General features: G+C 54.1%; 8 protein-coding genes across 8 annotated transcripts; 2 read left to right on the top strand and 6 right to left on the bottom strand.

Moving 5' to 3' along the window:
• Nucleotides 1-900: 900 nt before the first annotated feature.
• MAM_01080 (uncharacterized protein) lies at nt 901-2,424 on the top strand (the record flags this gene model as incomplete). Its single annotated transcript, XM_040819879.1, has 1 exon — nt 901-2,424. The coding sequence occupies one exon, from the start codon at nt 901-903 to the stop codon at nt 2,422-2,424; it is 1,524 nt and encodes a 507-aa protein (XP_040683144.1).
• A 2,324-nt stretch (nt 2,425-4,748) lies between these two features.
• Nucleotides 4,749-6,477, bottom strand: MAM_01079 (ATP-dependent RNA helicase DHH1; the record flags this gene model as incomplete). The annotated part of the gene is made up of 3 exons (XM_040819878.1): nt 4,749-6,134; nt 6,244-6,322; nt 6,434-6,477. 3 exons carry the CDS (start codon nt 6,475-6,477, stop codon nt 4,749-4,751), a joined length of 1,509 nt encoding a protein of 502 aa, XP_040683143.1.
• A 964-nt stretch (nt 6,478-7,441) lies between these two features.
• On the bottom strand, nt 7,442-9,151 carry MAM_01078 (acyl-CoA dehydrogenase; the record flags this gene model as incomplete). Its single annotated transcript, XM_040819877.1, has 2 exons — nt 7,442-8,952; nt 9,037-9,151. The coding sequence occupies 2 exons, from the start codon at nt 9,149-9,151 to the stop codon at nt 7,442-7,444; spliced, it is 1,626 nt and encodes a 541-aa protein (XP_040683142.1).
• A 529-nt stretch (nt 9,152-9,680) lies between these two features.
• On the bottom strand, nt 9,681-11,058 carry MAM_01077 (DNA-repair protein rad2; the record flags this gene model as incomplete). The annotated part of the gene is made up of 3 exons (XM_040819876.1): nt 9,681-10,202; nt 10,297-10,863; nt 10,960-11,058. 3 exons carry the CDS (start codon nt 11,056-11,058, stop codon nt 9,681-9,683), a joined length of 1,188 nt encoding a protein of 395 aa, XP_040683141.1.
• A 1,047-nt stretch (nt 11,059-12,105) lies between these two features.
• MAM_01076 (WD40 repeat-like-containing domain protein) lies at nt 12,106-14,324 on the bottom strand (the record flags this gene model as incomplete). The annotated part of the gene is made up of 2 exons (XM_040819875.1): nt 12,106-14,200; nt 14,269-14,324. The coding sequence occupies 2 exons, from the start codon at nt 14,322-14,324 to the stop codon at nt 12,106-12,108; spliced, it is 2,151 nt and encodes a 716-aa protein (XP_040683140.1).
• A 511-nt stretch (nt 14,325-14,835) lies between these two features.
• On the bottom strand, nt 14,836-15,327 carry MAM_01075 (uncharacterized protein; the record flags this gene model as incomplete). The annotated part of the gene is made up of 1 exon (XM_040819874.1): nt 14,836-15,327. The coding sequence occupies one exon, from the start codon at nt 15,325-15,327 to the stop codon at nt 14,836-14,838; it is 492 nt and encodes a 163-aa protein (XP_040683139.1).
• A 1,004-nt stretch (nt 15,328-16,331) lies between these two features.
• MAM_01074 (WSC domain containing protein) lies at nt 16,332-17,250 on the bottom strand (the record flags this gene model as incomplete). Its single annotated transcript, XM_040819873.1, has 2 exons — nt 16,332-16,346; nt 16,417-17,250. 2 exons carry the CDS (start codon nt 17,248-17,250, stop codon nt 16,332-16,334), a joined length of 849 nt encoding a protein of 282 aa, XP_040683138.1.
• A 5,909-nt stretch (nt 17,251-23,159) lies between these two features.
• Nucleotides 23,160-24,500, top strand: MAM_01073 (vacuolar protease A; the record flags this gene model as incomplete). Its single annotated transcript, XM_040819872.1, has 3 exons — nt 23,160-23,258; nt 23,351-23,501; nt 23,566-24,500. 3 exons carry the CDS (start codon nt 23,160-23,162, stop codon nt 24,498-24,500), a joined length of 1,185 nt encoding a protein of 394 aa, XP_040683137.1.
• Nucleotides 24,501-24,915: the final 415 nt, after the last annotated feature.

Genomic DNA, 24,915 nt, shown 5'->3' with positions numbered 1-24,915 from the left:
GCTGAGGTAGTCCCTCCGTACGGAGTACTCGGTATTTTATGCACGTAATTATGGGCGCCTGTGACTGAGCCAGGCACGTCTATGTCGTCTCTGCCTGGCCCCGCACTCGACACGGTGGGTGCAGAGTGGCTGTCGATAAGCCCGACAAGGACACGGAGACCAGAGATCAGTTAACTTACAGAGTTGCTACAGTCTATTATTACACGGCAGCTCCCAGAGCTGTCATGCGTGGATGCTCACAGCGCCATACACCAAGACATCGCCGCACAAGCGCTCATCGCCGAGCTCGAATAGGCTCCGTCGCTGGTTGTCTGGCGACAGGTCATTGACGGCTCGACATCTGGAGCCTGGAAGCTCCCTCGTCAGAGTCATCACGCCCCAGCCGATTGATCCGGTCGCTGCCGTGCAGAACCACGTCATTGCCGCAACGGTTCGTTTTTTTTTTTGGTGTCTTCCCCTTGCACTTGTACGTGCTGCCCAAGGTCACCTTGCTGATTTGCGCTAAGGTGCCAGCTTCGTTTCTTGTCCGAACCAGAGCTCCTAGAATCCTCACCCTCGATACGAACGGGCCACCTCGGTCATTCCTCCTTCGACCATACCATTCCCGCAGCCACGCCAGGATCGCCCGCCACTGGGGGAGGGGGACGACATCGGAAAATTCACGAGAGAAACGAGACGGGCATATACTGGAGAAGAAAAAGAAAGGAAAAAAGAAAAAAGAAAGACGCCCACTCCGAAATGCTGGCTTCCATGTCATCTTGGCCCTGAGCCCGCCTTTCCTGAAACGTGGTTTGCATCTTGCCAACGACTCAGTTGCTCTTACAAGCACGCACGTCACCTTTAAATTTATTTCCCACCTCAGTGTTGCGAAACCAAACCGTTCGCCCGCAAGACGACATCATGTCCTCCAACCCGTTTCGTAAAAAGGCTCTTGGAACCATCGACACGGCCCGAGCTAGCTCGCCCAGGTCGAGCATGCGCAGCGAAGACGTCCAGGCCGGTAACAGGAAGAGCAAGCCCACGAAAAGGGTCCGGGTGCTCTCGCCGCCGCCGCTGTCACCCGATTCTCCCGAGTGGCCGTTCAAGCCGGTGCCGCCATCTGACGACGCCTACAGTAATTCCAATTATCTACCGAGCTTTGATCCGTTCAATGGTGCCCTGACGGACGAGAGCGATGGCGAGGGCATTACCACTCCACCGCCGGGCAAATACCAGCATCCGCTCCAGCAGCAGGACGGAAGATCCGGCGGCATCCCCACGAATCCGTTCAACAAGACGCTACAGGACACGACCAGCCCCAGGGACCCGCAAAGGGAGAGCAAAGAGGAAGGAGAGGCACTGAAAGCTGCCAACGAGGGCCGCAAGTCCTTGAACGTTGATTCGTTCAAGAGGCTGCTCATGACGGGAGATGCGGGTCATGATACTTTCCCTGCACCAACAGATGCCGAGGAGGAAGCTATCAAGAACATGCCATCTACGACCCAGACGGATGCGACGGCCAGGAACCACGCGTACCCAGAGAGCTCGGTGGACTCCTCAGACGAGAATGAGGACCAGGAAGAATCAAAGACACGTATTGTGCCATCACAACCCCTGAGCAGGGACAAGAAGGCGCCGCCGCCTCCACCAAGCTCCAGACACGGGAAGTCACTCAAGCAGCCAGAATTGCAAGATGTAATGGAGGATGATGGGATTACAACAACGTTGCCAGCAGGGATAAGCATGGACCACGACGAACCACCACCACCCAGTCCCGAAGCCCCAAACGTGGCGGGGGGAGAAGCAGATGCTGGACCGCAAACCGACTCCAACCCGATTGTCTCGGGCACAAAAAGGCCAGCGCCGGCACCACCTCCGCCGCGCGGCCACGCAAGGACAGACAGCAAATCCCACGACAACGAGGCTCCTCCGCAACGGACGTCCCCGGACGGCATGCCCAACAGATCGGACAACACCCGCTCAACCGGACCTGCTCCGGCGCCCCCTCCGCCTCGACGACCCCATGCCACTCCCAGACAGACGGGAACCTCGTCGACGAGCACGACATCCGCCAGCGCCATACTGGCATCCTCCTCCACGGACCAAGTACAAGACGCCTCTCGATGCTCACACGACGGCCCAACTCCCAGCAAAGCCTCACCCGCACCGCCTCCCCCGCCAGCGCGCCAGCCTTCCGGCCGCCGACCGCCCAGCGTGACCGGCGTCGATGCACCAAGCCGGCGAGTCTCCTCGGAGAACAAATCTCGCGACGGCGTTCCGCCCCCGCCCCCTCCGCCACGACACTGCGGGAATAGTCCCAACACGGACGCGCGGAACGCCAGCAGCGAATCGTACGTCGCCGATCCGAGCAAGAGCGCGGACATCCTGGCGGATCTGGACGCTTTGCAGAGGGAGGTTGATGCATTGCGAGGCCAGATGAAATAGCTCTTGGGTCACTGGGCTCTGTATCGTACTCTTTTCCCTTTCTCTTCCTTTCTTCCTGGCTTCTTTGCTTTTCTCTTCCTTTCTGATTGGCATAGATTCCACCGCGGACGGGTTCTTCTCGGAGGGGTCACATCTCGTAGTTATATCATAGCGTGTTTAGAGCCAGGACTGCATTTCAATCTCACAACAGTTTCACCACGCCCCGTAGCTCCTGTCGCGTGGCACAAGGTGGCTTGCCGCACAAGATCGTACCCGTTTTCTGGTGTGACAGCGCCCATGTTCAGGAATCAGCACCCACGGCTGTCTCAGTCATCACCGCTCCACGCCAGCGTGCCTCGGAAAAAAAGAATTCAAAAAATTCAAAAATTCAAAAAAAAAAAGACACGGTTGCGCATCGTGTCCCTCTAGATGTCTTCAAACACCCCCGAGTCGCGCTCTGCCTTGCTCTGCCTTGCTCTGCATCTCTCTGCCACGCTCTGCCTCGCCCTTCCCAAAGTGGCATCGTCCAGGAGCACGCCACGCCACGCCCTTCTCGATCGGACGAGCCTCCTCGGGCAGCGCGGCGCGCACCGTCGAGGAAAAAGAAGCAAAGCAGAGTTCCGAGGCCCAAGGATGGCCGCGACTCTATTCGGACTACAGTTGGGCCACTGGACCAGGACCACCCTTCTCCCCCGTGCCACTTCACTTGGCTCTCATTTCATCCGAAGACGAAACGTCGCGAAAGGGGGGGGTTTGATCCCCTCGCGCCTGTGGTTCTTCGGTCTGCCCTCGCGGCCTGCTCGCCTGCGCGCCGTTTGTGCTGGTGTGCACGGCGCGCGGGTCAGGCGAGCCTTTGATCGAAGGACCTTGGTGATGTTGCCTACATTGATTGACTGACTGATTGATTGATTGTACTTGTCGAGCGTGGGAAGCATGAATCCCCGAATACGCAAACACGCGAATGCCCGTTGTGCCTTTCACTCCACTCCACGAACCGTCAACGGTCCACGGTCCACGGTCCACGGTCCACGGTCAACGGTCGACGCCATCAGGTCGGGACAAGACTTGGTTTCCCATTACTGCTCAGACAAACTGTCTACCCCATCAGTCCTCGCTGGAAACAAACCGTCCAATCCAACTGGGCCGCTGTTCACCAGCCTGATTCGGAGATACCCAGCCATCCAGCTTTTGTCCCGAAAGCTATTTTTTTATCAAAATTTTCAATGACCCCATCTTTGTCGTTCTCCCATCCCGCCGCTGACCCTTCAGACTCGGTGTCGAAAGCTTGTCCTTCCACCATGTCGGTTGCCTGAGAGCAGCCCCCCATGTCGCCTTCACACGCGACCAACATACCTTTCGCCTCACATCGTCGTAGGTGTGATGAAAGAAACCAAAAAAAAAAGGAGTCCCATCCAACCGCCGAGATGTGACACCAACCAGCTTGGTCACACCTGTATCTCTACCTTCTGCCGAGGGCATCTCACCCAAACGAAACCGAGCCTGTTCATAACCGTAACAGTCATCCAGTGGTGTGTATCATCACCCCAGCCTCGGCCTCACGAGGCCGTCGTCCATCCAACCCGCCTGTGTGTGACCCGGGTGCAAAGTCACTTTAGCCCTCCAACTCCAGAGCAAGGATAAGGAAAAACAAAAAGTCGAGTAATAAAACCTGATGCGCCTCTCCGCCGTGCCCTCGTAGCTGAAACACCGTGCCAATGCAATAGCTACGCCAACAGCTCGAATACAGCGCGTGAGATATCTGTGTTCATGACATGTGACTGCCATTCCCCTTGTGTTTCTGAAAAGCTGTTTCGTTTTGTATGAATCATGCTCCGCCGTGGCATGGCATGAAATCTGCCGGCAGACATGATGTATCGAGAAGCTAACCCGAGGGTCATCACCACACGTCAAAAGACCAAAAACATCGCCCGCACCAATGCAAATCGGTGCCAGTGAAAATAGAAAAGAGAAAGAGAAATGACCAACGACAAAAGCCTCCTTCAGGAGTGCTGTTGTCTCCGTGGACCGTTCTTCCCAGAGCTGCGCACATAAACGCACGCTAATAGGGGATGAAGAAGAAAACATTTGCTTAACGGCCAACCCGCAAGGGTTTTTTGGCCAGTAGCAATCAAATCCGGTTCGCCGTTCTGCCCGATTCGCCAAGAAAAAAAAGTGCAAATAATGTACAATCCAACAGATGTGTCCGGCCTTCTGCTCGTCCCTACTACTCCTACTTGGACAAGAAACAAGATTCATCAGAAAATGACTTCGGCAACTTTATGCTCCCCAACCCTCTCATAATTGCCCACAATTGTTCAGAATACTTGCGGGCTTGATAAATTATATCATGATTGAACTTCACGAGGCTGGCCGCGACCTCGACCGCCACCGGCGGCACCGCCTCGTGCTCGGTAACCGCGACCCCGTCCACGTCCGCGACCGTACGGGTTGTTGTGGTGGCCGTTCTGGCTCTGCCAGTTGCCCTGTGGTTGCTGAGCGAGGGACTGCTGGGGAGCGCCTGGTTGCTGTGGCTGGGCGTCCTTGGAAAGATTGGAAATCGGTCGAGGAATAGATTCAGGATTCTCGTACACGTAAAGGCTCTTGTCGATGCTGGGGGGGATGGGCTGAATTTCGGTCCCCAAGTCTCTCTCGATGTTGTAAAGGTTGAAGCGGTCGTCCCAGTTGATCAGGTTAATAGCCAAACCAAGGTGACCATAGCGGCCCGATCGACCAATTCGGTGGAGGTATGTTTCAGCGTTTTTGGGGAAATCAAAGTTGATGACGACATTGACAGCCTGGATGTCGATGCCACGGGTGAGAAGATCGGAGCACACAAGGTTTCGGCAAACGCCGTTGCGGAAATCATGAAAGACGCGATTGCGAGCTTGCTGCTGCATTCTAGCATGACTGTAGAAACAAGAATAACCCAGTTCGGTGATTTTCTTGGCGAGGAGCTCGACGCGGTTGGTTGAGTTGCAGAATATGATGGACTGGTTGATCTGAAGCTTGGAGAAGAGAGTGTTTAGGCAGTGGACCTTCTGCTTCTCCTCCACGAAAGCGTAGTATTGAGTGATGCCTCGGAGGGTGAGTTCGTCCATGAGGTTAATTTCGTAAGGGGAGATCATGTTCTTATCAGAGAAGTCCTTGACAGACAGAGGGAAGGTGGCGGAAAACAGCATGACCTGGCGATCCTTGGGGTGAAACTGCAGGAGCTGCTCGATGACGGGGGTGAATTCAATAGACAGAAGCTTGTCGGCCTCGTCCATGATGAACATGGGGCATTCGCTGAGATCGGCAACACTCTTTCCTGCCAAATCGAGGATACGCCCAGGAGTGCCGACGATGATGTGGACAGGATCCTGTAGACGCAGGATATCATCACGCAGACCGGTACCGCCAGTGGTGACCATGACATTGATGCCCAAGTGCTTGCCGAGAGTCTTGCAAACCTGTGACGTCTGCATGGCAAGCTCGCGAGTGGGGACAAGGATGAGACATTGGATTTTGGAGACCTTGGGATTGATGCGTTCCAGGGCAGGAATGACAAAGGCGGCGGTTTTGCCAGTGCCGTTCTTGGCTCTGGCCAGTATGTCCCGGCCGGTCAGGGCAACGGGGATAGCTTCTTCTTGAATAGGAGAGGGCTTTTCGAAACCAGCCTCGAAAATGCCCATGAGGAGGTCGCGCTTTAATGCAAAATTTTCGAATTCTAGTCCTTTTGTTTTCGTAACGTCCTGGAAGGAAAAAGGAAGGGAGGACAGTCCTCTTTAGCCCAAACAGAACCAACAATGTGGGGAGATTCTGGTGCAAGAGAAAAACGCCGACTGGCCGTCATGTGCATACCTCTGTCTGGTGTCTTTTATCCTTGGCAGGGAGCTTCAGGTTCTTCTTCCAATCATCCGTCTGTACGGGAATGCCATCGCTACATTGAAAGTCAGCAACAGCAGCCAAGGAGAATCGATACAAATGCGTAGAACACGTCCGTGCGGTTTATTCAAAAGCTTTCTGCATTGTGCAAGAGAAAGAGACGGACCTGATTTGTGTGCTTCGCAGCTGATCTACCAGCTGATCCGTCATTTTGGGAAAAGGAAAATAAAAAAAAATAAAAAATAAATGTAGAATGAGAATAAGATGGAACACCGAGTCCAGGACTGGACTACGAGACGGAGGCTGAGATGCGGATTGGCTACTGGAAAGAAGACTGCCGCGAAGAAGGGGCCCTTCTGACGTTGTTTTCGATTCGCGGCCGGTTCGTTCCCTAGTGCGGGCTGACGAAGAAGTCTGGGAGTGAGGCAAGTGTAGTCAAGATGCTGTGGGGAGGAAAGACCCTCGGCAAGATGAGGACCAAAAGATATTTCAGGTGGCCTGACGCTGGGCTGCCACCGCACTGGTGCTGGGTCTTTGTGCTTGTTGTGTGTCTTTCGTCGAAATTGCGGCGGGAGGCCCTTGTTTGTGCGAGCGGATGTCGTCGTCGTTGGAAGTGCAGGTGAAGTGTGGTCAAGCTCCAAAAGTCCAGTTTCAACAGGCAAACGGATGGCGATGTGCGGCACGAGCGGTGCAGCTTTTCTCGTCACGTGATTGCGGGGTCCTCAGGAACCGAAACCACCTGCCTCGCCCCCTGACTCGCCAAACTGTGTGTCCATAATGGGGTCAAGTATTTCAGCTTTTTGCCTTGTAAGAGTTTTCGTTTTTGTTCCTTTCCACAATGCGCAAATACATCGCCGCTAGTAGTCTGCAAGTCGCTCGGGCTGCGAGATGACGTGAGCTCATCTTTGGGGCAGCAAACACCTCCCAGCCGTCATGATGATCCATTTTGGAGCGAAAGCTCTTCTAAAAAATCTCTCATTTGCTTCATTTATCTCCGTCACCAACCCCTACGCCAAGCCGGTATTCAAGGTGTACTTGTATTTGTTTATTTCTGAACAAGAAAAAAGAATAGGCCGCAAATCCCTTCCCATGAACTCATACACATTGGATGCATCCTATTATCCTCACATGCTCCCTGTTTAAATAAGCCACATGCCACCCCCCGCATCAACTCTTACAACTTCATACCCATAATCTGAGCCACCTTCATAGACTGTCTCATACTGAGATCCAGCATAATCTCCTCGCTACCACCGGGAATAGCATACGCCCTAACATCCCTATATAACCTCTCGACCTTGCCGCCCTGTCCACCTCGCGAGTACGACAGGCCACCAAAAATCTGCGAAGCCTCACGAGCGCAGAACTCAAAGGTCACAGTGGCTTGGGCCTTGAGACCAGCGATGGGCCCACCGAGACGCAGCATGGCCTCGCGCTCACCCATCTTCTGGCACTGGTAAATCATGTTCTCGAGCCAGTTGTAGGAGGCCTCAATCTGGCGAGCCATGTGTGCGAGCTTCATACGGATGACGGGGTGATCGATGAGCTTCTTGCCAAAAGTGTGACGCTTGTTTGCGTACTTGACGGACTCCTCGAAGCAGACGCGCGAGAAGCGAAGGCACTGGATAATGATGCCTATGCGCTCGTGGTTGAAGTTGGTCATGATGACACCGAAGCCCTTGTCCTTCTTGCCGAGCAGGTTCTCGACAGGGACCTTTACGTCCTCAAAGTTGATGTAGGTGGTCCCGGAGGACCAGACGCCCTGGCAGTCCATGCGACGGGTGCTGACACCGGGGCCGCGCTCAATGAGCAGCAGGCTGACGCCGTTCATGCCTTGACCGCCGGTCCGCACGGCCGTGGTGAAGTAGTCGGCCCAGATGCCGTTGGTAATCCACTTCTTCTCGCCGTTGACGATGAAGTGCTTGCCGTCTTCGCTGAGCTTGGCCTCGCAAGTCAGGTTGGCGACATCACTGCCCGCGTCGGGCTCAGTAATGGCCAGGCAGACGCGCTTGTCGCCGGCGAGAATGCCGGGTATAATGCGGTCCTTGAGCGCCTGAGAACCGAATTTCACGACGGGAGGGCAGCCGATGCCGAAGCCACCAATCAAGTTCCAGACGAAACCGCCAGAGCCGGCACGCGACAGCTCGTCGGTCAACAGCATCTCGTGGAAGAGATCCCACTTCTCCGCAGGGACCGACTTGACCCCGTTGGGAAAATACTCGGTCGGGTACTCGACGCCCAAGAGACCGGCAAGATAGCCACGGCGGCCCATCTCCTTGTAGATGTCCTCGGGGACGCGCTTAGCCTCTTCCCACTCAGTGACGTTGGGCTCAATCTCGTTCTCCATCCACTCGCGGACTTCGGCACGCAGGGCGGCATGAGTCTCGTTGAAGTAAGGCGAGAAGTTGCCCTGGTACCATGAGGGGTCGGCAAAGGGGATCATGGCCCCAAAGGGCTCCAGAGGCTCGGACTGCTCATCGCTGGAACTGGGGCTGGCGGCCTTCTTGGGAGCCTGCGCCGCAGCAGCAGGCTTGGGCTCGGCCTTGGGCACAGGCTTGGGCTTGGTGTCGAGCGAGCCGACCTGCAGCTTACCCTTGTACTTTTTCAGGATGCCCTCGTTGTGGTATTTCCAGAAGATTTTGGAGGCATCCTTGCCTGCGACTCGCTGGAGAATCTTCTTGCCGCCTGTGAAGTGGCACGTCGACGAGGTTAGCGAGGACAGGAGAGGCAAATTTTAAAGATAAAACAGCACAAGGAATTAAAACGTACCGGGATGGTCGTCCTGGAACTTGGTGATATCATAGACGTCTCCGTCGACAATGATGTACATGTCATCGCCCTTGTTGTGCGACGCAACGTCGCTCGTCGTAAAGACCTTGGACATGATGGGCTAGCTGCTTGGGTGAAGCTTTGCGGATAAAAGGAAGAAGAGAGAAATGGCGTCAAAGGCCGCACAAAGGCCCTTAAATCCAACAAGTCGGCCATTCCACAATCACATGCCACGTCCGTCAAGGCCGGTGTGGTGTGGTGTGGTGCGGTGTCAGTCAGACTCGGGAGCTTGCCCTTCCCCTCGGCCGCGTATTTGCGGTGTGGGGAAATGGCGGTTTGAATTCAGCCACTGCTGATTGGACACTGCATCCAGGTTGGGCCCGCCTTCCGGCTCGACCGAGGCACTTGCGGGACGTGCGCCATGCAGACTCGAGCACCAGCAACTGACCACGGCACTCCAGACTTGTGATTGATTGAATCAGCAAAGCAGACGCCCCAGCTAGCCCCAGTATTCTCATCCCTAGTATTCTCGGTCCCTAATGCAGACATGCCTATAAAACTCCGAATCCCGCATATCTTCCCCAGCCAAGCCTTGCGAAGAGACGGTCTGCTGCTCCCATACCTAGACCACACGTGCCCATGCTCTACGCCGTTCCTCGAGGCTTCGCTTTTTGAGCAGCCTTGTCCTTCTTGTCCTGCTTCAGCTTCTTCTTTTTCTCCTCATGCTTCTCGTCCAGTTTCCTCTTGTGAGCAGCCTTTTCCTCATCCGTCTTCGGAATCGGTTTAAAAAAACCCTCCAGTCGTGCTTGTTGTGATGTCTTGAGATTCTTTTCCAAGCGAGCAGCCGCACCACGTACTCTGTCCTCGGAAAACCCCTTTTCCGTGACAAGGAATGCAACGAGTCCGTCGACATCGGGTTTGTCCCACTTGAAATCACACAGTGGATCATCTGCTTTGCGGACGTCGGGTTCAAAGAACAAGTCCCGTGCATCCTTGTAGGGCCAGTCTTCTGGCAGCGTGTACTTCTTCTTCGAGTCTCTCTCAATAGCGTCCACCACCTTCTCAAGCGTTCCGTGCTCGCGAATGAGCTTCAAAGCTGTCGTGGGGCCGATTTTCGGAACCGGGTCAAGGTAGTCGCAGCCGAGGAGAATGCACAAGTCGACAAACTGTTTTTTTCAAATCGCGGAACTTGCGTTAGTCGATCAGAGTCTCATCGCAGTAACCCAGTGTCCGGTCTGAAAGCAGGGGAAGTAAACCCACCTGGGATCTCTCCATGTTCAAACCCTCCAGGACCTTGTCGAGATGGATTTCCTGAATGGGCTCCTTCCGCTGCTCACTGAAAGTGAGATGCCTGAGCAAAATAGGGGTATTGAAGCACAAAGTATCCATGTCTTCGCTGGCTGCAGCATATACTTTGCCGGCCCTCGCCAGAACCGCACATTGCGCCTCGGCTTCCGTGGGCGCAATGATGAAGGGAACACCCATGAGCTTCAAAAGCCGCTGGCATTCGGCATTGTGCTCTCTCGTCACGCGCACAGTTCGCCTCGAAAACTTTTCTACATCCTCGGCCGTGCCCGTCTCCTTGGCTTCCTCCAAGCCTTCTGTAGCTTCCTGCTTGCGCTGGAACCGCTTCGCCAACTCGCCAGACTTGAGCTTCGGGGGGGCGCCGTCGAACACGTAGAGCGGCTTGATGCCGTTGTCGACCATTCGTAATGTGCGGTAAAACATTCCCATGAGGTGAGATGTCGTCTCGCCGCTGTCATTCATGAGCTGTTGTCCATCGGAGCGCACGGCAATGAGGAAACTGTATATGCTCATTGAGGCATCCTGTCCCGTAATGTGAGTCGCACACAAAGAAGAAAAAGAAAAAAGCTGCCTTGCAAAAGAGACGGGAGGGCAGCAAAGGTTGGTAGGTGAACATACAATGGCTACTTTTCGACCAAAATGGTTTTTGATCTCCCCCTCCTTGATCGCCTCGGGAGCTTCCTCCTTGATGATCTGGAAGAGCTGCTTGATACCCATGATTGTGGCGTGATATCGGATCCCGATGGCACATAAGTGTGCAGATTTTCTGGTGGCTGCTCGAGGTTCTTCCGTCTCTGCCTGTGTCAACTTTGAAATTGGAGCGACCTTGTGGGATGAAGCAGCTCGATTGAGACGGTTGACTTGCCGCGCCGACCCAGAAATTCCGCGACTTCTGACGCGCTCCTTCCCGCGAGCTCTTAAAACGGACCCACTTCGGTGCTGCTGCTTGTGGTCAATACACGACCAATCATTTGCTCGGCTGCGTGGGAAACGGGAAACCATGGCAAGAGAGAAAAACCAACATTGGCATGAAAGAACAACGTTGAAATATTCTACATCCTCGCCACGCACAAAATGCAGGCGCCTGCTTCAACTACCTTGCTCTCTACAAGTATCGCACGCGCCCAGTTTACGGAGAGTAGACATATTCAAACTTTATGCGCAGGCTCGCGGCTCACTGAGCGTCGTCCAATGCCAACGTTGCTCCAGTTTAGCAGCAACACACAACATCACAACGTCAGCCGAATTACATGTTTCGACAGCGTCTCGCTCAGCCAAGTCAAATCCCTTTCATCGAGCATACCAGAAAACCGGCACATTCACTGAAAGATAACAGAGCTTCTCGGCGAAGACGTGGACTCGGACCCAAGAAGGAATCCAGTCCAATCAAGTAGTCCTCCTCTTCCCTGGCCCTACGTACGACGCCATCGAATATATGCACTCGTCTTGCATATAATTTGGTTGATATACCGCTCGGAATACAGAGGCGTCAAGGATGGGTCTCGCCTTGCGCTCCACCTTGCCGTGCGGAAACAAGATTAAACACAACAGACCTTGACGCGCAAACCTGGCGATGGATGACGCGCACGTCCTGCTACAAGGACGCCGGGCAAACATATTCAACCTATCCTCCCGCATGACCGTCTTGCCATCAATCCTCATATCTGGGTATCGTACATGGTGTCTCCCGGTGCAAGCCACCTCGTAACTATGTTCGTGTGACATACACTGTCTGGTCAGTCATCTCAAGCCCTCGCCAACATCTCAATCCTCTTCAAAAAACACCTTCTTTCGTCCGCTCCCCCGGCTATCCTCCATGGTGTCCAGCACTTGGTCAATCTCCATAATATCAAGCATCTCGGCCTCCACATTTCGAGCAGTCACGTCAGCTTTGACGTCGGCGGCAGCGTTCAGGTTGCCCATGAAGTCAAAGCCTATGCGGGAGCGGCTTGGTAGCTGCAAAGTATCGTCCGAGCTTCTGTACGGGCCAGTATAATCGTCTTTGGCGCTTTGCGAAGACTTGCGTCGTAAAGTCCCTGGTTTCGAGGTACTGAGGTTAAATGACAAGCTCGTGGTTCTGTCCGGCTTACCGTGGACAATGATGGCATTTGATCTCTCTCCTTCCAAGAATAACCGTCTTCTCCGGCTGTCAGCCAGTTGCGCGATGGTCTTTCCTGGTGCGTCCTCCCCTTGGCGAACAATAACCAGCCGAGACTCGCCTTGGACGACAACATCCACGGGCAATCCGCCATCTTCTTCCGATGATGCCCCAGATTTAGAGGAAGCCGGGACCAGGCTGACGCCACAGCATCTCTCCCCCAACAGTCCGGTAGATAGGTCTGATAGTTTAACCATCCTCGTCGGCTGCGCCCCACTAAACAGGTTGACGCCCCCGCCAGAGCCTTTTCGAAGCTGTGAATCCCAGAATCTCAATATTCCTGCAATCACACAGACGTGCTCCAGGCCGCCCATCCACAATACTAGACTCTCATCGGGTAAAGTCCTTCCTCTGGGCGGCAAGGCCACCGTCCTCACACCACCTCGAACTGCCGCTAAACGGTCAAAGGTGTTGGTGGAGCTCAAGGAAGCAGTGGCCTGGCGACGAGAATGAGGCGTCATTGGTGCAAATTCCCCATTGCGGTTTTCCTTTTGTTGAGTTGCCACACTCCGCAGTGAGCCTGTACCCTCAATGTAGCCTGAAATACTAAAGGCTGTCAGAGCAGCGCCTTTCAGGCCATGTGAGAGTTTACTTGATATGGCTGCGCCTCCGGGAGACGACCTGACCCCATCAACGTCCCAAACTCCCCACATGCCATCCGCAAGAAGTGTAAAGATGGCTCTGCCATGTGATATCCACGCCGCATCCAGAATTGGTTTCCTGGAAGCGGCGGGTCGAGAAAATGGCTGATACAACGACAGTAGCCATGAGCCTTGCGGCGGGAAAGGCCCAGTAGCTTCCGGGTCGAGAGGAACAGGAGACACAGCGTAGTCATACACCCTCACGGCCTGGTACGGGGAGACGGTGAGTAGCTGTGTGGGTTGCGACGGGTTGAATGAGATGCTGGAGAGCGGTTGGCGAAGATACTCAGTCTGAAAGGGCTCAACTGCCCGTTCAGGCCTTGCCTTAGGATCCAACGGCACGTCCCAGAGCACCAGAATCCCAGATGCCTGACGAGAGCACGACGCAACCACGGCCGAGGGCGCCCTGTCAACAGAATCTGAGGACTTTTGCTGGACCAGGCTAATAGCCAGCCCGTCACTATATTTCTTTTGGCCACTCAGCAAAACCAGGGACTCCCCCCAGGCGCCGGAGCCAGCCTGTCCAGCTAACAGACCTGCACGAAGCTCTTCTCTCGCTTTGCTCTCAGGGGACGGCGGTGTCAAAGGGAGAGTGATGACGTAAACATCGTTCGTCGCACAGGAAACTGCGAATACCATCCTGTCCGACAATAGGGTCCCAGTCGCATTCTGCCGATCTTGGGGACTGAAAGGTGCCATCGACATGACTGCCACATGCAACACCGCTGTCCCCAGCGTCAAGTCCAGCGTTTGTACAACTTCTGGATACGGTGCTTCTTCATCCTTGTCCTCAAACTCTGGTTTGTCCTCAAACTTGTGCACGGTTTGGGTCTTGGAGGGCGGTTCCTCCTCGTCAGAGTCGATTATCATGACGGCATCGTCGGTGGTTCCGTTTTGCTTTTTTTCGGGTTCAGGGCTCTTTTTCTGGCGTTTAAAGGGCCGTCCGCCGCGCCAAACGACGGTCACGCCATTTTCGTGACCGTAGAGCAGGATAGTGGCCCCTTGTGGCGATTGGACCGGATATGTTTGCACGTCGTTTACACGCCGTGCTAGATTATATCTGTGGATGGCAAATTGTTAGCGCCCTTGAGAGTTTACTCGAAAAATAGAGCCCCTGACATGGCTCACGTAAACTGAGTATTTTGTCCTGTTCGACGAATGCGAGGAGTAGTAGATGAAGTCATGATAGCTCCGGGGGGGAGCCGGCGCGGGGTGGCACCCGACAGCAATAAATTGCTAATTACGTTTGACAGACGGGAATAGGCAGTGATTGACTCAGTTCATTGTATTGTTGTGTTTGAGGGTTGTTTCTCGCGGTGGTGTAAACCAGAGCTCCGCGATATCGAGCGTTCCGATCCGAAAATCTTACTAAAGCCCGCGCAGGCCACTCAAAGCTCCTCAGCGCCTCCATAACATCACGTGACGGCGGCGGGCCTCAACACCACAAAAACAAAAGACGTACGAAAAGACAACAAAGCATGACGACTGTCACTACGTACTCCGTGTACCGTAAAACCTGCAGGTCTCTTCATATTCTGTACAGGCCGGCAAGAGCCACACACCTAACCAAACCATGGCGACACCTCCGTCAGCGATATTTCCAGTCGACTCGCGCGAAGCGAAACCTCGAGCCTCGAACCCACCAACCCACCAACCCACGCGCAACGACGGAGCAAAGGCGTCATGCCTCGACTCTCAGCATTTATAGCTGCCGTGGACTCCCCTCCCGTAGATCTTGCCACGGATCTGCACGGTACCCACGCGCCCAGTCCCGCAGCGCTGGTCGAGCAACCGCTCGGCGTATTTCCACTCGTTGACATCGCAATATTCCGGCGTGTCCTCTCCGGCGCATACATACACCGTCGTGTCACCCACGACCGCCGCGTAGTTTACCTCCCTGTAGGCCCAGTTTCTCTCGCAGAAATTGTTGAGCATTTTCACGCCGTCCTTGTATTCGAGCGGGTCGTACTCGCGGCTTTCGCATACCACTTCTAGCTGGGCATCCTTGACCGACGTCTTTTCATTCACGGTGCTCAAGTATCCAGCCTTGTACCGGTCGGGATTCGAGGATCGATGACTGTATCGGGGATGGATTTCAGCGCCTTTTGCGGTTTGGTTATCGGCTGCTGGCGCGGCGCAACCCAGGTTCAGAAAAGTAGCCACAGCGATGCAAGCGGATGCCCTCATCGTGGCCAGAGGGGGAGAAACTCCAAGAGGTGAAGAGAAAAGTGGGTGAGTAAAATTAACACAAAGATTCTTTGACTTGGAGGAACCGGAGACTTCACCGTGGCTTTAATTTGTAGTTGTAATAAGCTTCATGCTACTTTGTGTGGCGGGCTTTAAAGCTACCGCTAAAGCCAGCCAAGCGCACATTGGGAGCCGAGAGACACGCCAAAGCTCATGGATGAGGCGGACCAGGAAAGTAAAGGCTGGTTTGCCAAAATATGGCTTTTGGTTCACTATTTTGATCCGTACGTACATTTCCACCCGCCTCCATCGCCAACATCCCCACTGCATATAATAAAGGTTTAGATAAGTAAAACGAGCAGGCAACCAAGTTGCATTTAGAACCTCCCATGAGAAGCACCTCGTCTTCCTCGTCGTGATTCATGCCACATGAGGTGGCTTGGATGCCGTCAGACATACACCACAGCACAAAAAGATGAGGCATACATATAAACTGGCCCAGTCACACGTTAGCACCGCACCTGTAATTCCTGGCTTCGGCAAAATCTCGATGGGTGCACGTCGACGACGATGCGGTAATCACGGACGAGGGGGAGGAGAGGTGAGCTGGCAGGTCGAGAAAGCTTGAAGGATGCCCATTGCCACGTTGTGTACATCTCTCAGTTGTCCAGAATTGAAGTTCGGCAGCTCAACGACGTAAAGGAGTGGACAGCATAGCAGACGCTCGGGTAGGCATTCAACGCTGGGCACACGCCGAGCTACAGAGCCTAGTCGTCTTCGCAAAATAAAATAGGTGACCATACGCCGCTTGATCAAACAACACAAAAATGAGAGAATAAACGCCGCCAGATCGTCAGCCAGTTGACCAACGGGTGGACATGAGCTCTGGTCCCGAAAACGCCGCGAATGCCATTGATGAGAAAGATGGTGGTAGATGGTGGGTAATTGGTGATTTGAATAACGGTGTGTGTGTTGTCTTCACCGTTTAGCCGATGATGGGGAGCTCAAGCGTTGGTGACCTTTACTCAAATCAGTCCAAATAGTCCAAATAGTTAAGAAGAGATTCAATACAGAAGAAAGCATACTTACTCTCAAAATCTTTCGCGAATAGTCTTCATTGTCTGCGATACTACCATCACTCATCCTCCGGTGAGCCATGACAGGGTCCATACGTGAGTCGGTCATAGAGATGCTACCATGACTGCTGGGTGGCGTTGAACCGCTAATGAACGCACTGACAGCGGCATTTCTACGGTGCTCTTCCTCAATTTCGGCGTTGCGCTTACGCCTCATGTAGAAGAAGAAGCCGCCGATCGCAGCTCCGGTGACAATGACACCAACAACCACTCCGGCGGCGATGCCAGCAACATTCGGTCCGCTCTTCTCTGGCTGCGATGTCTGCACAGGCTTCGACGTCTCGGTAACAGTGGCACTGGTATGAGCGGCGGATGGACTTCCTGTGGCTGTGGCGTCGGTATTGCTAGTCTTGCTAGAGGCTGCTGCCGTGCTAGACTTGGACGGGTTGTACACAGGGGGGTCGATTTGTACACCGAGGTTGAAAATAGTATATGTATCCTTGCCGCCACAGGCTTCTTGGGGGTATGATGAGCAGCCAACATTGCACTTTGAGTCGTCAACCAAAGCGTTTTCTGGAGGCATAGCAAAACCACATAAGCACTGCGGACCATGCAAACCCGACACCCAATACCCAGCTTCTTTGCAGCCAGCGTTGCAGGAACCCGAGGACATCCTATCGCCGGGGATTTGAGGGTCGAGTGTCGTCATATTGGCCTTTGAAGTGAAGCAGCCTTGACTTATTGCACGGTCTAGTTGCGGGATGCCGGCGGGTGCTGACACGGCACTTTGTGCGCTCACGCCGGCAGCAGCCACGGCGGCACCAAAGGCCAACGTTGATGGTCTCATTTTGGAAAATCTGTGTGTTGGAAGCGAGAGTTCGAAATGGGATGGAAACGGCGAGGGTCGGTCGGGCAAGTGGTGCTCTTGACGGGCTGCCTGGGAAACCCGTCGATACAACAGAAGCTGGCTAGAAGACGGCAGGGAAGCGGACCCGGAAAATAGGAGGAAAAAACCGGCAGCTCCGATCGTTTGCACCAGTGAGGCGTCCTCCCTAAGCCTGGTGAGAATCGGGTATCGATGTGAATGGGTCGAGTCGAATTGATGAATGAGCGCGTCTCAAAGAGCAGCCAGGGCCGTTAGTCCTGCGAGAGTAACACGGTGGACATTCAACAGGCGAGACGAAGGGCGACCGGTGATGACTGGTGACAAAGAAGCAAGCGTAAGCGTTTCGGACGACTTCCCCTTTGATCGAAGCGGCGACGGGACAGGAAGAATTCACAGTCGCTGCGGTGTTGCAAGAGAGAAAGGACTGCATCTAACAATGGCACAAAGGGAGAAACAGACAACGACAGCAGGTCTCGAGGCGACGGGCGCGGAGGCTGCCGTCGAGTTTGAGAATGAGAATGCAGCAGGGGATAGTCGGGGAGAATGAGGGACGACTGGAACGAGCGACGGAATATTTTGTTGAAGGGGGCAGGACAGGGCCAGACGAACAGTGATGGAAACGAAAGCGTTCGATGGGGATGCAACGAGACCAGAGATGAGCATGGGAGCAGGGCAACTTGGGCTGGCGAAGCAGCGGCAGGGCTGCGACTCCGAGCGAGCGAGGTGACGGGCCGGCCAGACAAACTGGCGCGTAGGACCAGTGGGACAGGGGCCACGTATGTACTCACACAAGTACCAGACACATCGCGACGTGCGCAAGGGGGTATCTTGCATGTACCGCGGACCAGGCACTGGTTGACACAATGACAGGTGCCGCTGCTGACATAGCCTTGTGGCTACTAGGCACTCAGACTTAAGTAAGTACCGTACTTGGGTACTTATCTACTTCCTAAGTGCCTGCTAAGTAGAAGGTACCCGAGGCACTTACTTGAGTGGTCGTCGTGACAGCCCAAGCACTTTGGTGTGTGGCTCAGGGGACTCGAAGCACAGGACAGGGCACCAGGCGGTAGGGCGCAGGCGCAGGCGCAGGCACAGGCACAGGCACAGGCACAGTGGGGGAAGGTGGACATCGAGACACGGTCCAGGTACTCCGTATCTCGACTTGACAAAACACCACGTAACTACGGAGTCGAGCAGCGCCTAGTATCGTCACATCGGGACATCAGCATGTTGGCGTGGTGGAGAAGATCAACGACATGTGAGATTGGCCAGCTGGACCAGACCATCCTCCACCCGATGTCGAGCGGCCTCTCTACGGAGTACCAGAAGCATTCACCCCGGCGGCTGACGTCCGTTCCAGAGCGTGGCACGCAGTTGGCAGCATCAACTTTTGGGACACATTTCGGCGCGCTCGGCACGCCGCACAGCACAACGTCGCTTCTCGGTCGAGCTATCGTCTTCTTTCTCTGTCGTCCTGTTTCGAGTACAATGCCATCTCTCCCTGCCTTCCGCACACGGGACGAGCATCGCGCACTCAACACCAAACATCGAGTCAATCAATGTCTACCACACCCCCGGTCTGCTGGTCTATGCTGGCATCGTTGGCTGTTTCCCCATCACCCAGGGGAGCAAGGGAGGAGGTACGTGCTACGGAGTACACTGGTGACTTGGTTTGTGCTCTTTGTTCTAAATCTGCTTGTCCACACAGTATGGCAGCATAGAACCGGTACGCCCCTCCCAGCTCCATCTTTCCTGCAGCTGAGGTCCAGGCCGGGACTCAGGAGTCAGGATCCCCGTCCATTCCTTGGGATTTTGTCAACTGTCTCGCCGAGTACGAATACCCGCGCTCTTTCTTATCTGACGGACTACGCTGTAATGCGCAGTGGAACTAGTGCTGATTACCGTGAGATGGTGCAGACTCGTGAACGTCGACAGGAGTCTCTCCCTGTGGGCTGCGGGAGCGTGACAAGTCACAACAAGTCTCTTCAGCACTCAAAATCTGTTTCCCCCCCTGGTGGACGTTAGATTGTCCACCCGGTTGCGCCAAGTTGTACAGAGCACCGGCAACAATGTCCGTGTCCACCAGTGAAAGACACCAAAAGCCGAAATGGACCCATCAGCAACACTTCTCAGTCTTGTCTGTCGGTCTCGCCTCGAACTTGGCAGTTATTTTTGCGTGGCGTCTGGCGCCAGGATGCCAGAACGAAGCAGAGGCATTTTGACGAACACGCGGTCACGATTAGACAAAACAGCACTGGAAGGTCGACCACCACGGCAGTACACGGCCTGAGACTGGTCGCATGAGACTGCCCCAGAGCACCTAGGAACGTCTTTCGACTAGCGAGATACCAAGTCAAGTAGACTAGGGTACGGAGTATCAAGGTGTCCATCCTGAATGACTCCACAGCAATCAAACTAAACAACCACACCCTCGTCAAATCCAGCCAACAGCAGGCAGCCGGGTGAGAGATCATGTGCGTCGACTCAGGTTTTGGCACTGTGTGGCCACGATTTTCGTGGGGATCAAGTTCTCGATGATGACATTGTGACCATGGCCATGGAGAAGGCGCGTGTAGGCCGATCAACAAAAGGCGCGAAAACAATGAGGCCTCGGTGCCTCTGGTCGGCTGCGCTTGTAGGTGGCAATACCCTGTTCCAACGCCGAAATACTGGGCCGATACGGAATAAAATGCTCCACCACTGCTGAACCAACCAATTCTCCGTACAAAATGTCACCGTACGGTTCTTCGCTTCGTCCCTCTTATCAGGCACCACCACCTAAGGAGAACTCCGCAGGCTGGTGGGAAAGGGAAAAAGAAAAATATCACTGCTTCAAGACTCCGTCCAAGCGCTAATGTAATGGTCATTCCTGGTGTGAAGCCGCGTGCTGACCAAACAAGTGGCACAGTGAATTCCTTGCCTCGGCGTCAAGCCAGTCAGCCACGCCGACGGGAACTCAGGAACTAGCGTTTGGGAATCGATGCCAACGCCCGCCAGCCCATCATCATCATCCCGTACCGACGTACATGCGTACAATGCGGGCGACGGGGCAGAGTGCTGGCAGGTGATGGAATGCGTCCAAAACCTGGTGTGAGATGTAGCTGAGACAGTCTGGCGACACTGGCCCCTGATCAACCTCTATCGGTCTGCGGTATGGAGTTACTCCTCGCTGGAGCCCAGGTCCAGCATAATACTGAAGGCGTCACTTGAGTCTCGGCTCGGGGCACAGAAGAACCCTTCCTTCCCTCTTCGCCAAGTAAGAAAACTGGCTGTGTCGTCAGTCATTTTGGATGTATTTGTAAAATCTGTCAATTCAAAAGTCGCTGGAACAGCGATCGAATCTGATCAAGACGGAGTCAAGCTCCTACAGGAGTATCAATTCTCGCGACTGCGCCTTGGTTGGGCCTCTGTCAGCCACTGTACTCCGCAGAGTCCGGGTCAGTATGCAATGACTTCCTATATACGAACGCCTCACCTCGTCACGACTCACGACTCACTGACGCTGGGCCTTTGGTTCTTCTCTGCATACGAGGTCTATTGAGCTCGTGGGCGCACCTCGTCTTTCGGATGCCCTGTGTGAGGAATTAGGAATCCTCGGCTTCCGGAGTCTAGATTCTGATACCCTGCATCTGGTGGAGCGAGCACCTCGGACAATATGTTAGCAGTGAGTGAGCACACGGCCCCGTCGACGTATTGTCAAAGTCGCGTCTTGACTAGTAGGTTGGAGTGCCAAGTATTTCGTAAATACGACTTGATGCTGTATCGTCACACATGTCTGGAGTCGCTGCTTATTGTCCTCCCCTGAGCCCCAAATATTGGAGACCTCTTTGGACGACAGGTCGTTCCGCGGGACGCACGCAGCACCAATCCACCACCATGACGCCGTCCGACATGTTCTGCGGAGGACTTCGCATAGGCCCCATGATGATAGATAGAGACTTCCACCATGTGCAGACACGCAGCCGAGACATGCCCAGAGAGTCGGGATTCAGGATCGTCGATTTGTGCGAAGAGAATACCACAGCCGCTATTTTTCTATTCTATTCAACGTTTGTATAATTTCATCTCTTGTCTCTCACAAACCCTGTGCCCGTCAACCACATGTTTGATATTGCCCAGGTCTGCACACCGGGCCTTGGTACTTGTAGTGTCTCTGTCTTGTATTGCAAGTACGACGGGCTGATACGAAAAGGTATCTCTTGATCGTCGTCGTGCAGAGCCTGGCGGTGCCGCGGGCAGAATTACAAAAGCGCATTTGCGTTTCGTCGGTTGGGAGACGGAGATCCTGCCTGGACTCGGTTCGGTTTTGCGTCTCGCGGTTTCAAGTGCTCTGTATCGTGGGTTTTGGGCTTTGTGCCCGTATGCGCCTTCGGCATGGTGGGGTAATTATCCGTGATGGACAACGACTTTTGATGGCAGAAGCTACCCAGCCTGTGCAGCTGGAGGAAGTAACCGTCGTGAGTATGTCATCTTCCATCCCTGGGGAGGCTTGCACATAACAACCGGAGCACTGGACGGATATATATGGCCGAGATTTCGGGCGCCAACAAGGTCTGCTCCTTATTATGATGCGGCCAACCCCTCCCGAAAGCATGGGAGCCAGGATGAAGGATGGACGATGACTTGATCTTCTATCCGGGGAATGCCAGATCGGTGTAGGGTAGCCGCAAATTGGAGACGTATGTCACGGAGTGCGTTGCGGCAACTACCTAAGTAGGTAGTTACCTAGGTAGTTACTAGCTAGTCTACTCTGTACTCCGTACTCTGACTACTACTCGTGTCGGGCAGAAAAGAATCGTGGCCGTGGTCGACTTTCGTCTACTCTGTACGTCTGCCAATGTCGGATCTTTTAACTGCGTTGCCCGAGAGATGCTTTGCGCACCCGACAACGCAGGGACTGCAAATCGACAGCAAAAAGTGCAGCATCGCTATTGCTTGCTGGGGTTCTTTGCGCTTGTTCAGTTACTGTGTATTACTGTGTAAACGCTTGAGAAGTCGAAAGTCAAGGCTTACGATGGAATGAGTAAACGGAGCATGGCATCGCATCGTGTTGAATGGCACGGCATCCCATGTCGCGCGTATGAAACGCGGCGCAGTCTGTCGCACCAATAGTATCGATACCTAGGTACGTACCGGGCGGGGGTGAAGCCCTCCGTACTCCGTCCTTCGGTCGGGTCGTCATGGCAGCGACTATTGCCTCAGGCAGCATTGTCTTCGAGACCCACGGCCAGCAGGGCTCAATCATTCAGACCTTTATTATTAACAGAGCAAACTCCTGACATATTGCTGTACATACCTGGATCTATTAACGCCGCACCTGGTAATTTGGATAGGTCAGAGCACGTGGTATTTGTGACCCAGACAGCTTGCGGGAGTCAGAATCTTGATGCTCGTCCGCATGTTGTTCCTGAAAGCGATGGTGGATTCGACCAGTAGAAAACGAGGAGTGGCCACACACTCCGAAGTTGACGAGGATCGATGGATCGAAAGTGGAGCCTGGTCAAGTCAAGTGGTCATCGCTTGCCGCACCGCAGCACAAACGAATGAGCCTGAGCTCGCAAGCTTCCCCGGTACCCCAACCCCAACATCTGGATGCACCTAGCAGCCAGGCGTCACTAACCGCCGCCACCTACCTTCCATTAGCACGTCAACTTACTTGACCCGAAGCATTCGCTGCCTGCGTCTGCTCCCTGTCGCGTCTTTCCCTTTCTCTTGTTACTTGTTACTAGCTTCGTCCAACCGTCACATCTGTTAACCTGCGTCCATCGTCAGAGCAGGCCGTTTCATCGATATCTGCATCACATCTGCTTGCACGCAAGCAGTCCCTTATTAGATTCCAGCTGTCCGATCTCTTTGGAGCGTTGCCCATCATGAAGAGCGCGCTTATCGCCGCGGCCGCCCTGGCTGGTGCCGCCCACGGTGGCGTGCACAAGATGAAGCTCCAAAAGATCTCTCTGGAGGAGCAGCTGGTAAGCATGCGTCGCCATCATCCCGAGGGACATTTATTTCCATGCCAACGCATCTCCTGAGCTCCCGGACATCGCTGACACCGCTGGCCAAGGCCGATGCCTCTACCGAGCCTCTTCGGGCTCTTGGCCAGAAGTACCTTGGTGCCCGCCCTGCATCCCGAGCCTCCGTCATGTTCGATACCAAGGCTCCTCAGGTCAAGCCAGGTCATCCTGTGCCGGTCACCAACTTCATGAATGCCCAATGTAAGTAGATGCGAAAAAGTGGCAGCAAAGTCTCGGAAAGACATGATTTCTCATTACCACGCAGACTTCACCGAGATCCAAATCGGTACCCCGCCGCAGAGCTTCAAGGTTGTCCTGGACACGGGCAGCTCCAACCTCTGGGTTCCCTCGCAGTCTTGTAACAGCATAGCTTGCTTTTTGCACGCTAAATATGACTCAAGTTCCTCGTCGTCATACCAGAAGAATGGCTCGTCGTTTGAGATTAGGTACGGGTCTGGCAGTTTGTCTGGCTTCGTCTCCCAGGATGTCTTGCGCATCGGTGACTTGAAGGTCAAGGAACAGGATTTTGCCGAAGCTACTACGGAGCCTGGGCTTGCATTTGCTTTTGGTAAATTTGACGGCATTCTCGGTCTGGGCTACGACACCATCTCGGTAAACGGAATTGTTCCTCCCTTCTACCAGATGATCAACCAAAAGCTACTGGATGAGCCTGTGTTTGCCTTCTACCTCGGCAGCAGCGACGAAGGCAGCGAAGCCGTTTTTGGTGGCATCGATGAGAACCATTACACTGGGAAGCTCGAATACATCCCTCTTCGCCGCAAGGCTTACTGGGAAGTCGACATCGAGTCTATTGCCTTTGGCGACGAAGTTGCTGAGCTTGAGAAAACCGGTGCTATCCTTGACACCGGTACTTCTTTGAACGTTCTCCCCAGCACCCTGGCCGAATTGCTCAATAAGGAGATTGGCGCTAAGAAGGGCTGGAACGGCCAGTACACCATTGATTGCAGCAAGATCAAATCTCTTCCCGATATTGTCTTCAATCTGGCAGGGTCCAATTACAGTCTCCCTGCCTCCTCCTACGTCCTCGAAATTCAGGGTACATGCATCTCTACTTTTCAAGGCATGGACATTCCCGAACCTGCTGGGCCTCTTATCATCCTGGGAGATGCTTTTTTGCGTCGTTACTACTCTGTATATGACCTTGGCAGAAACGCCGTTGGTCTGGCCCGCGCCAAGTGAATGGGCCAAGACATGCACCACAATCGTTCGCGATCTGGTTTTGAAGACGAGTTCACGAGGGTTGCATTCGAGTTTTGCTTTGGAATCGGCATTGTACACATTAGTTTGCCCTAATAAGTGCCAGAAATACGGTTTATACTGAATACGAATTATAACGCTTCTCTGTGGTGCACCATGAAAAGGATCCGTCGAGTGCCTAGATTGCAGGTTTATTTGGCAAGCCATGACAGCAGCTTCCGTCAAGACGCGTCACAGCCTGCCGCAATTTGTGCCCTAGATTGCAGCATCCACAAGTACACTGTGCGTCTCTGGTCGGGCATAAAAGATAGGAGCTGCAGTGTAATTTTTGCAGCTCATGAGCACATGCTTAAACTTTGTGCGCCACGGAGACTTGGTGCAAGTCAAATTCCTTTGT

Source organism: Metarhizium album (assembly GCF_000804445.1).
Source record: "Metarhizium album ARSEF 1941 chromosome Unknown scaffold_1, whole genome shotgun sequence".
NCBI classification, from domain to species: Eukaryota; Fungi; Ascomycota; class Sordariomycetes; order Hypocreales; family Clavicipitaceae; genus Metarhizium; species Metarhizium album.
The sequence above is the reverse complement of the archived record's forward strand: the minus strand, read 5'-3'. Positions and strand labels throughout refer to the sequence as shown.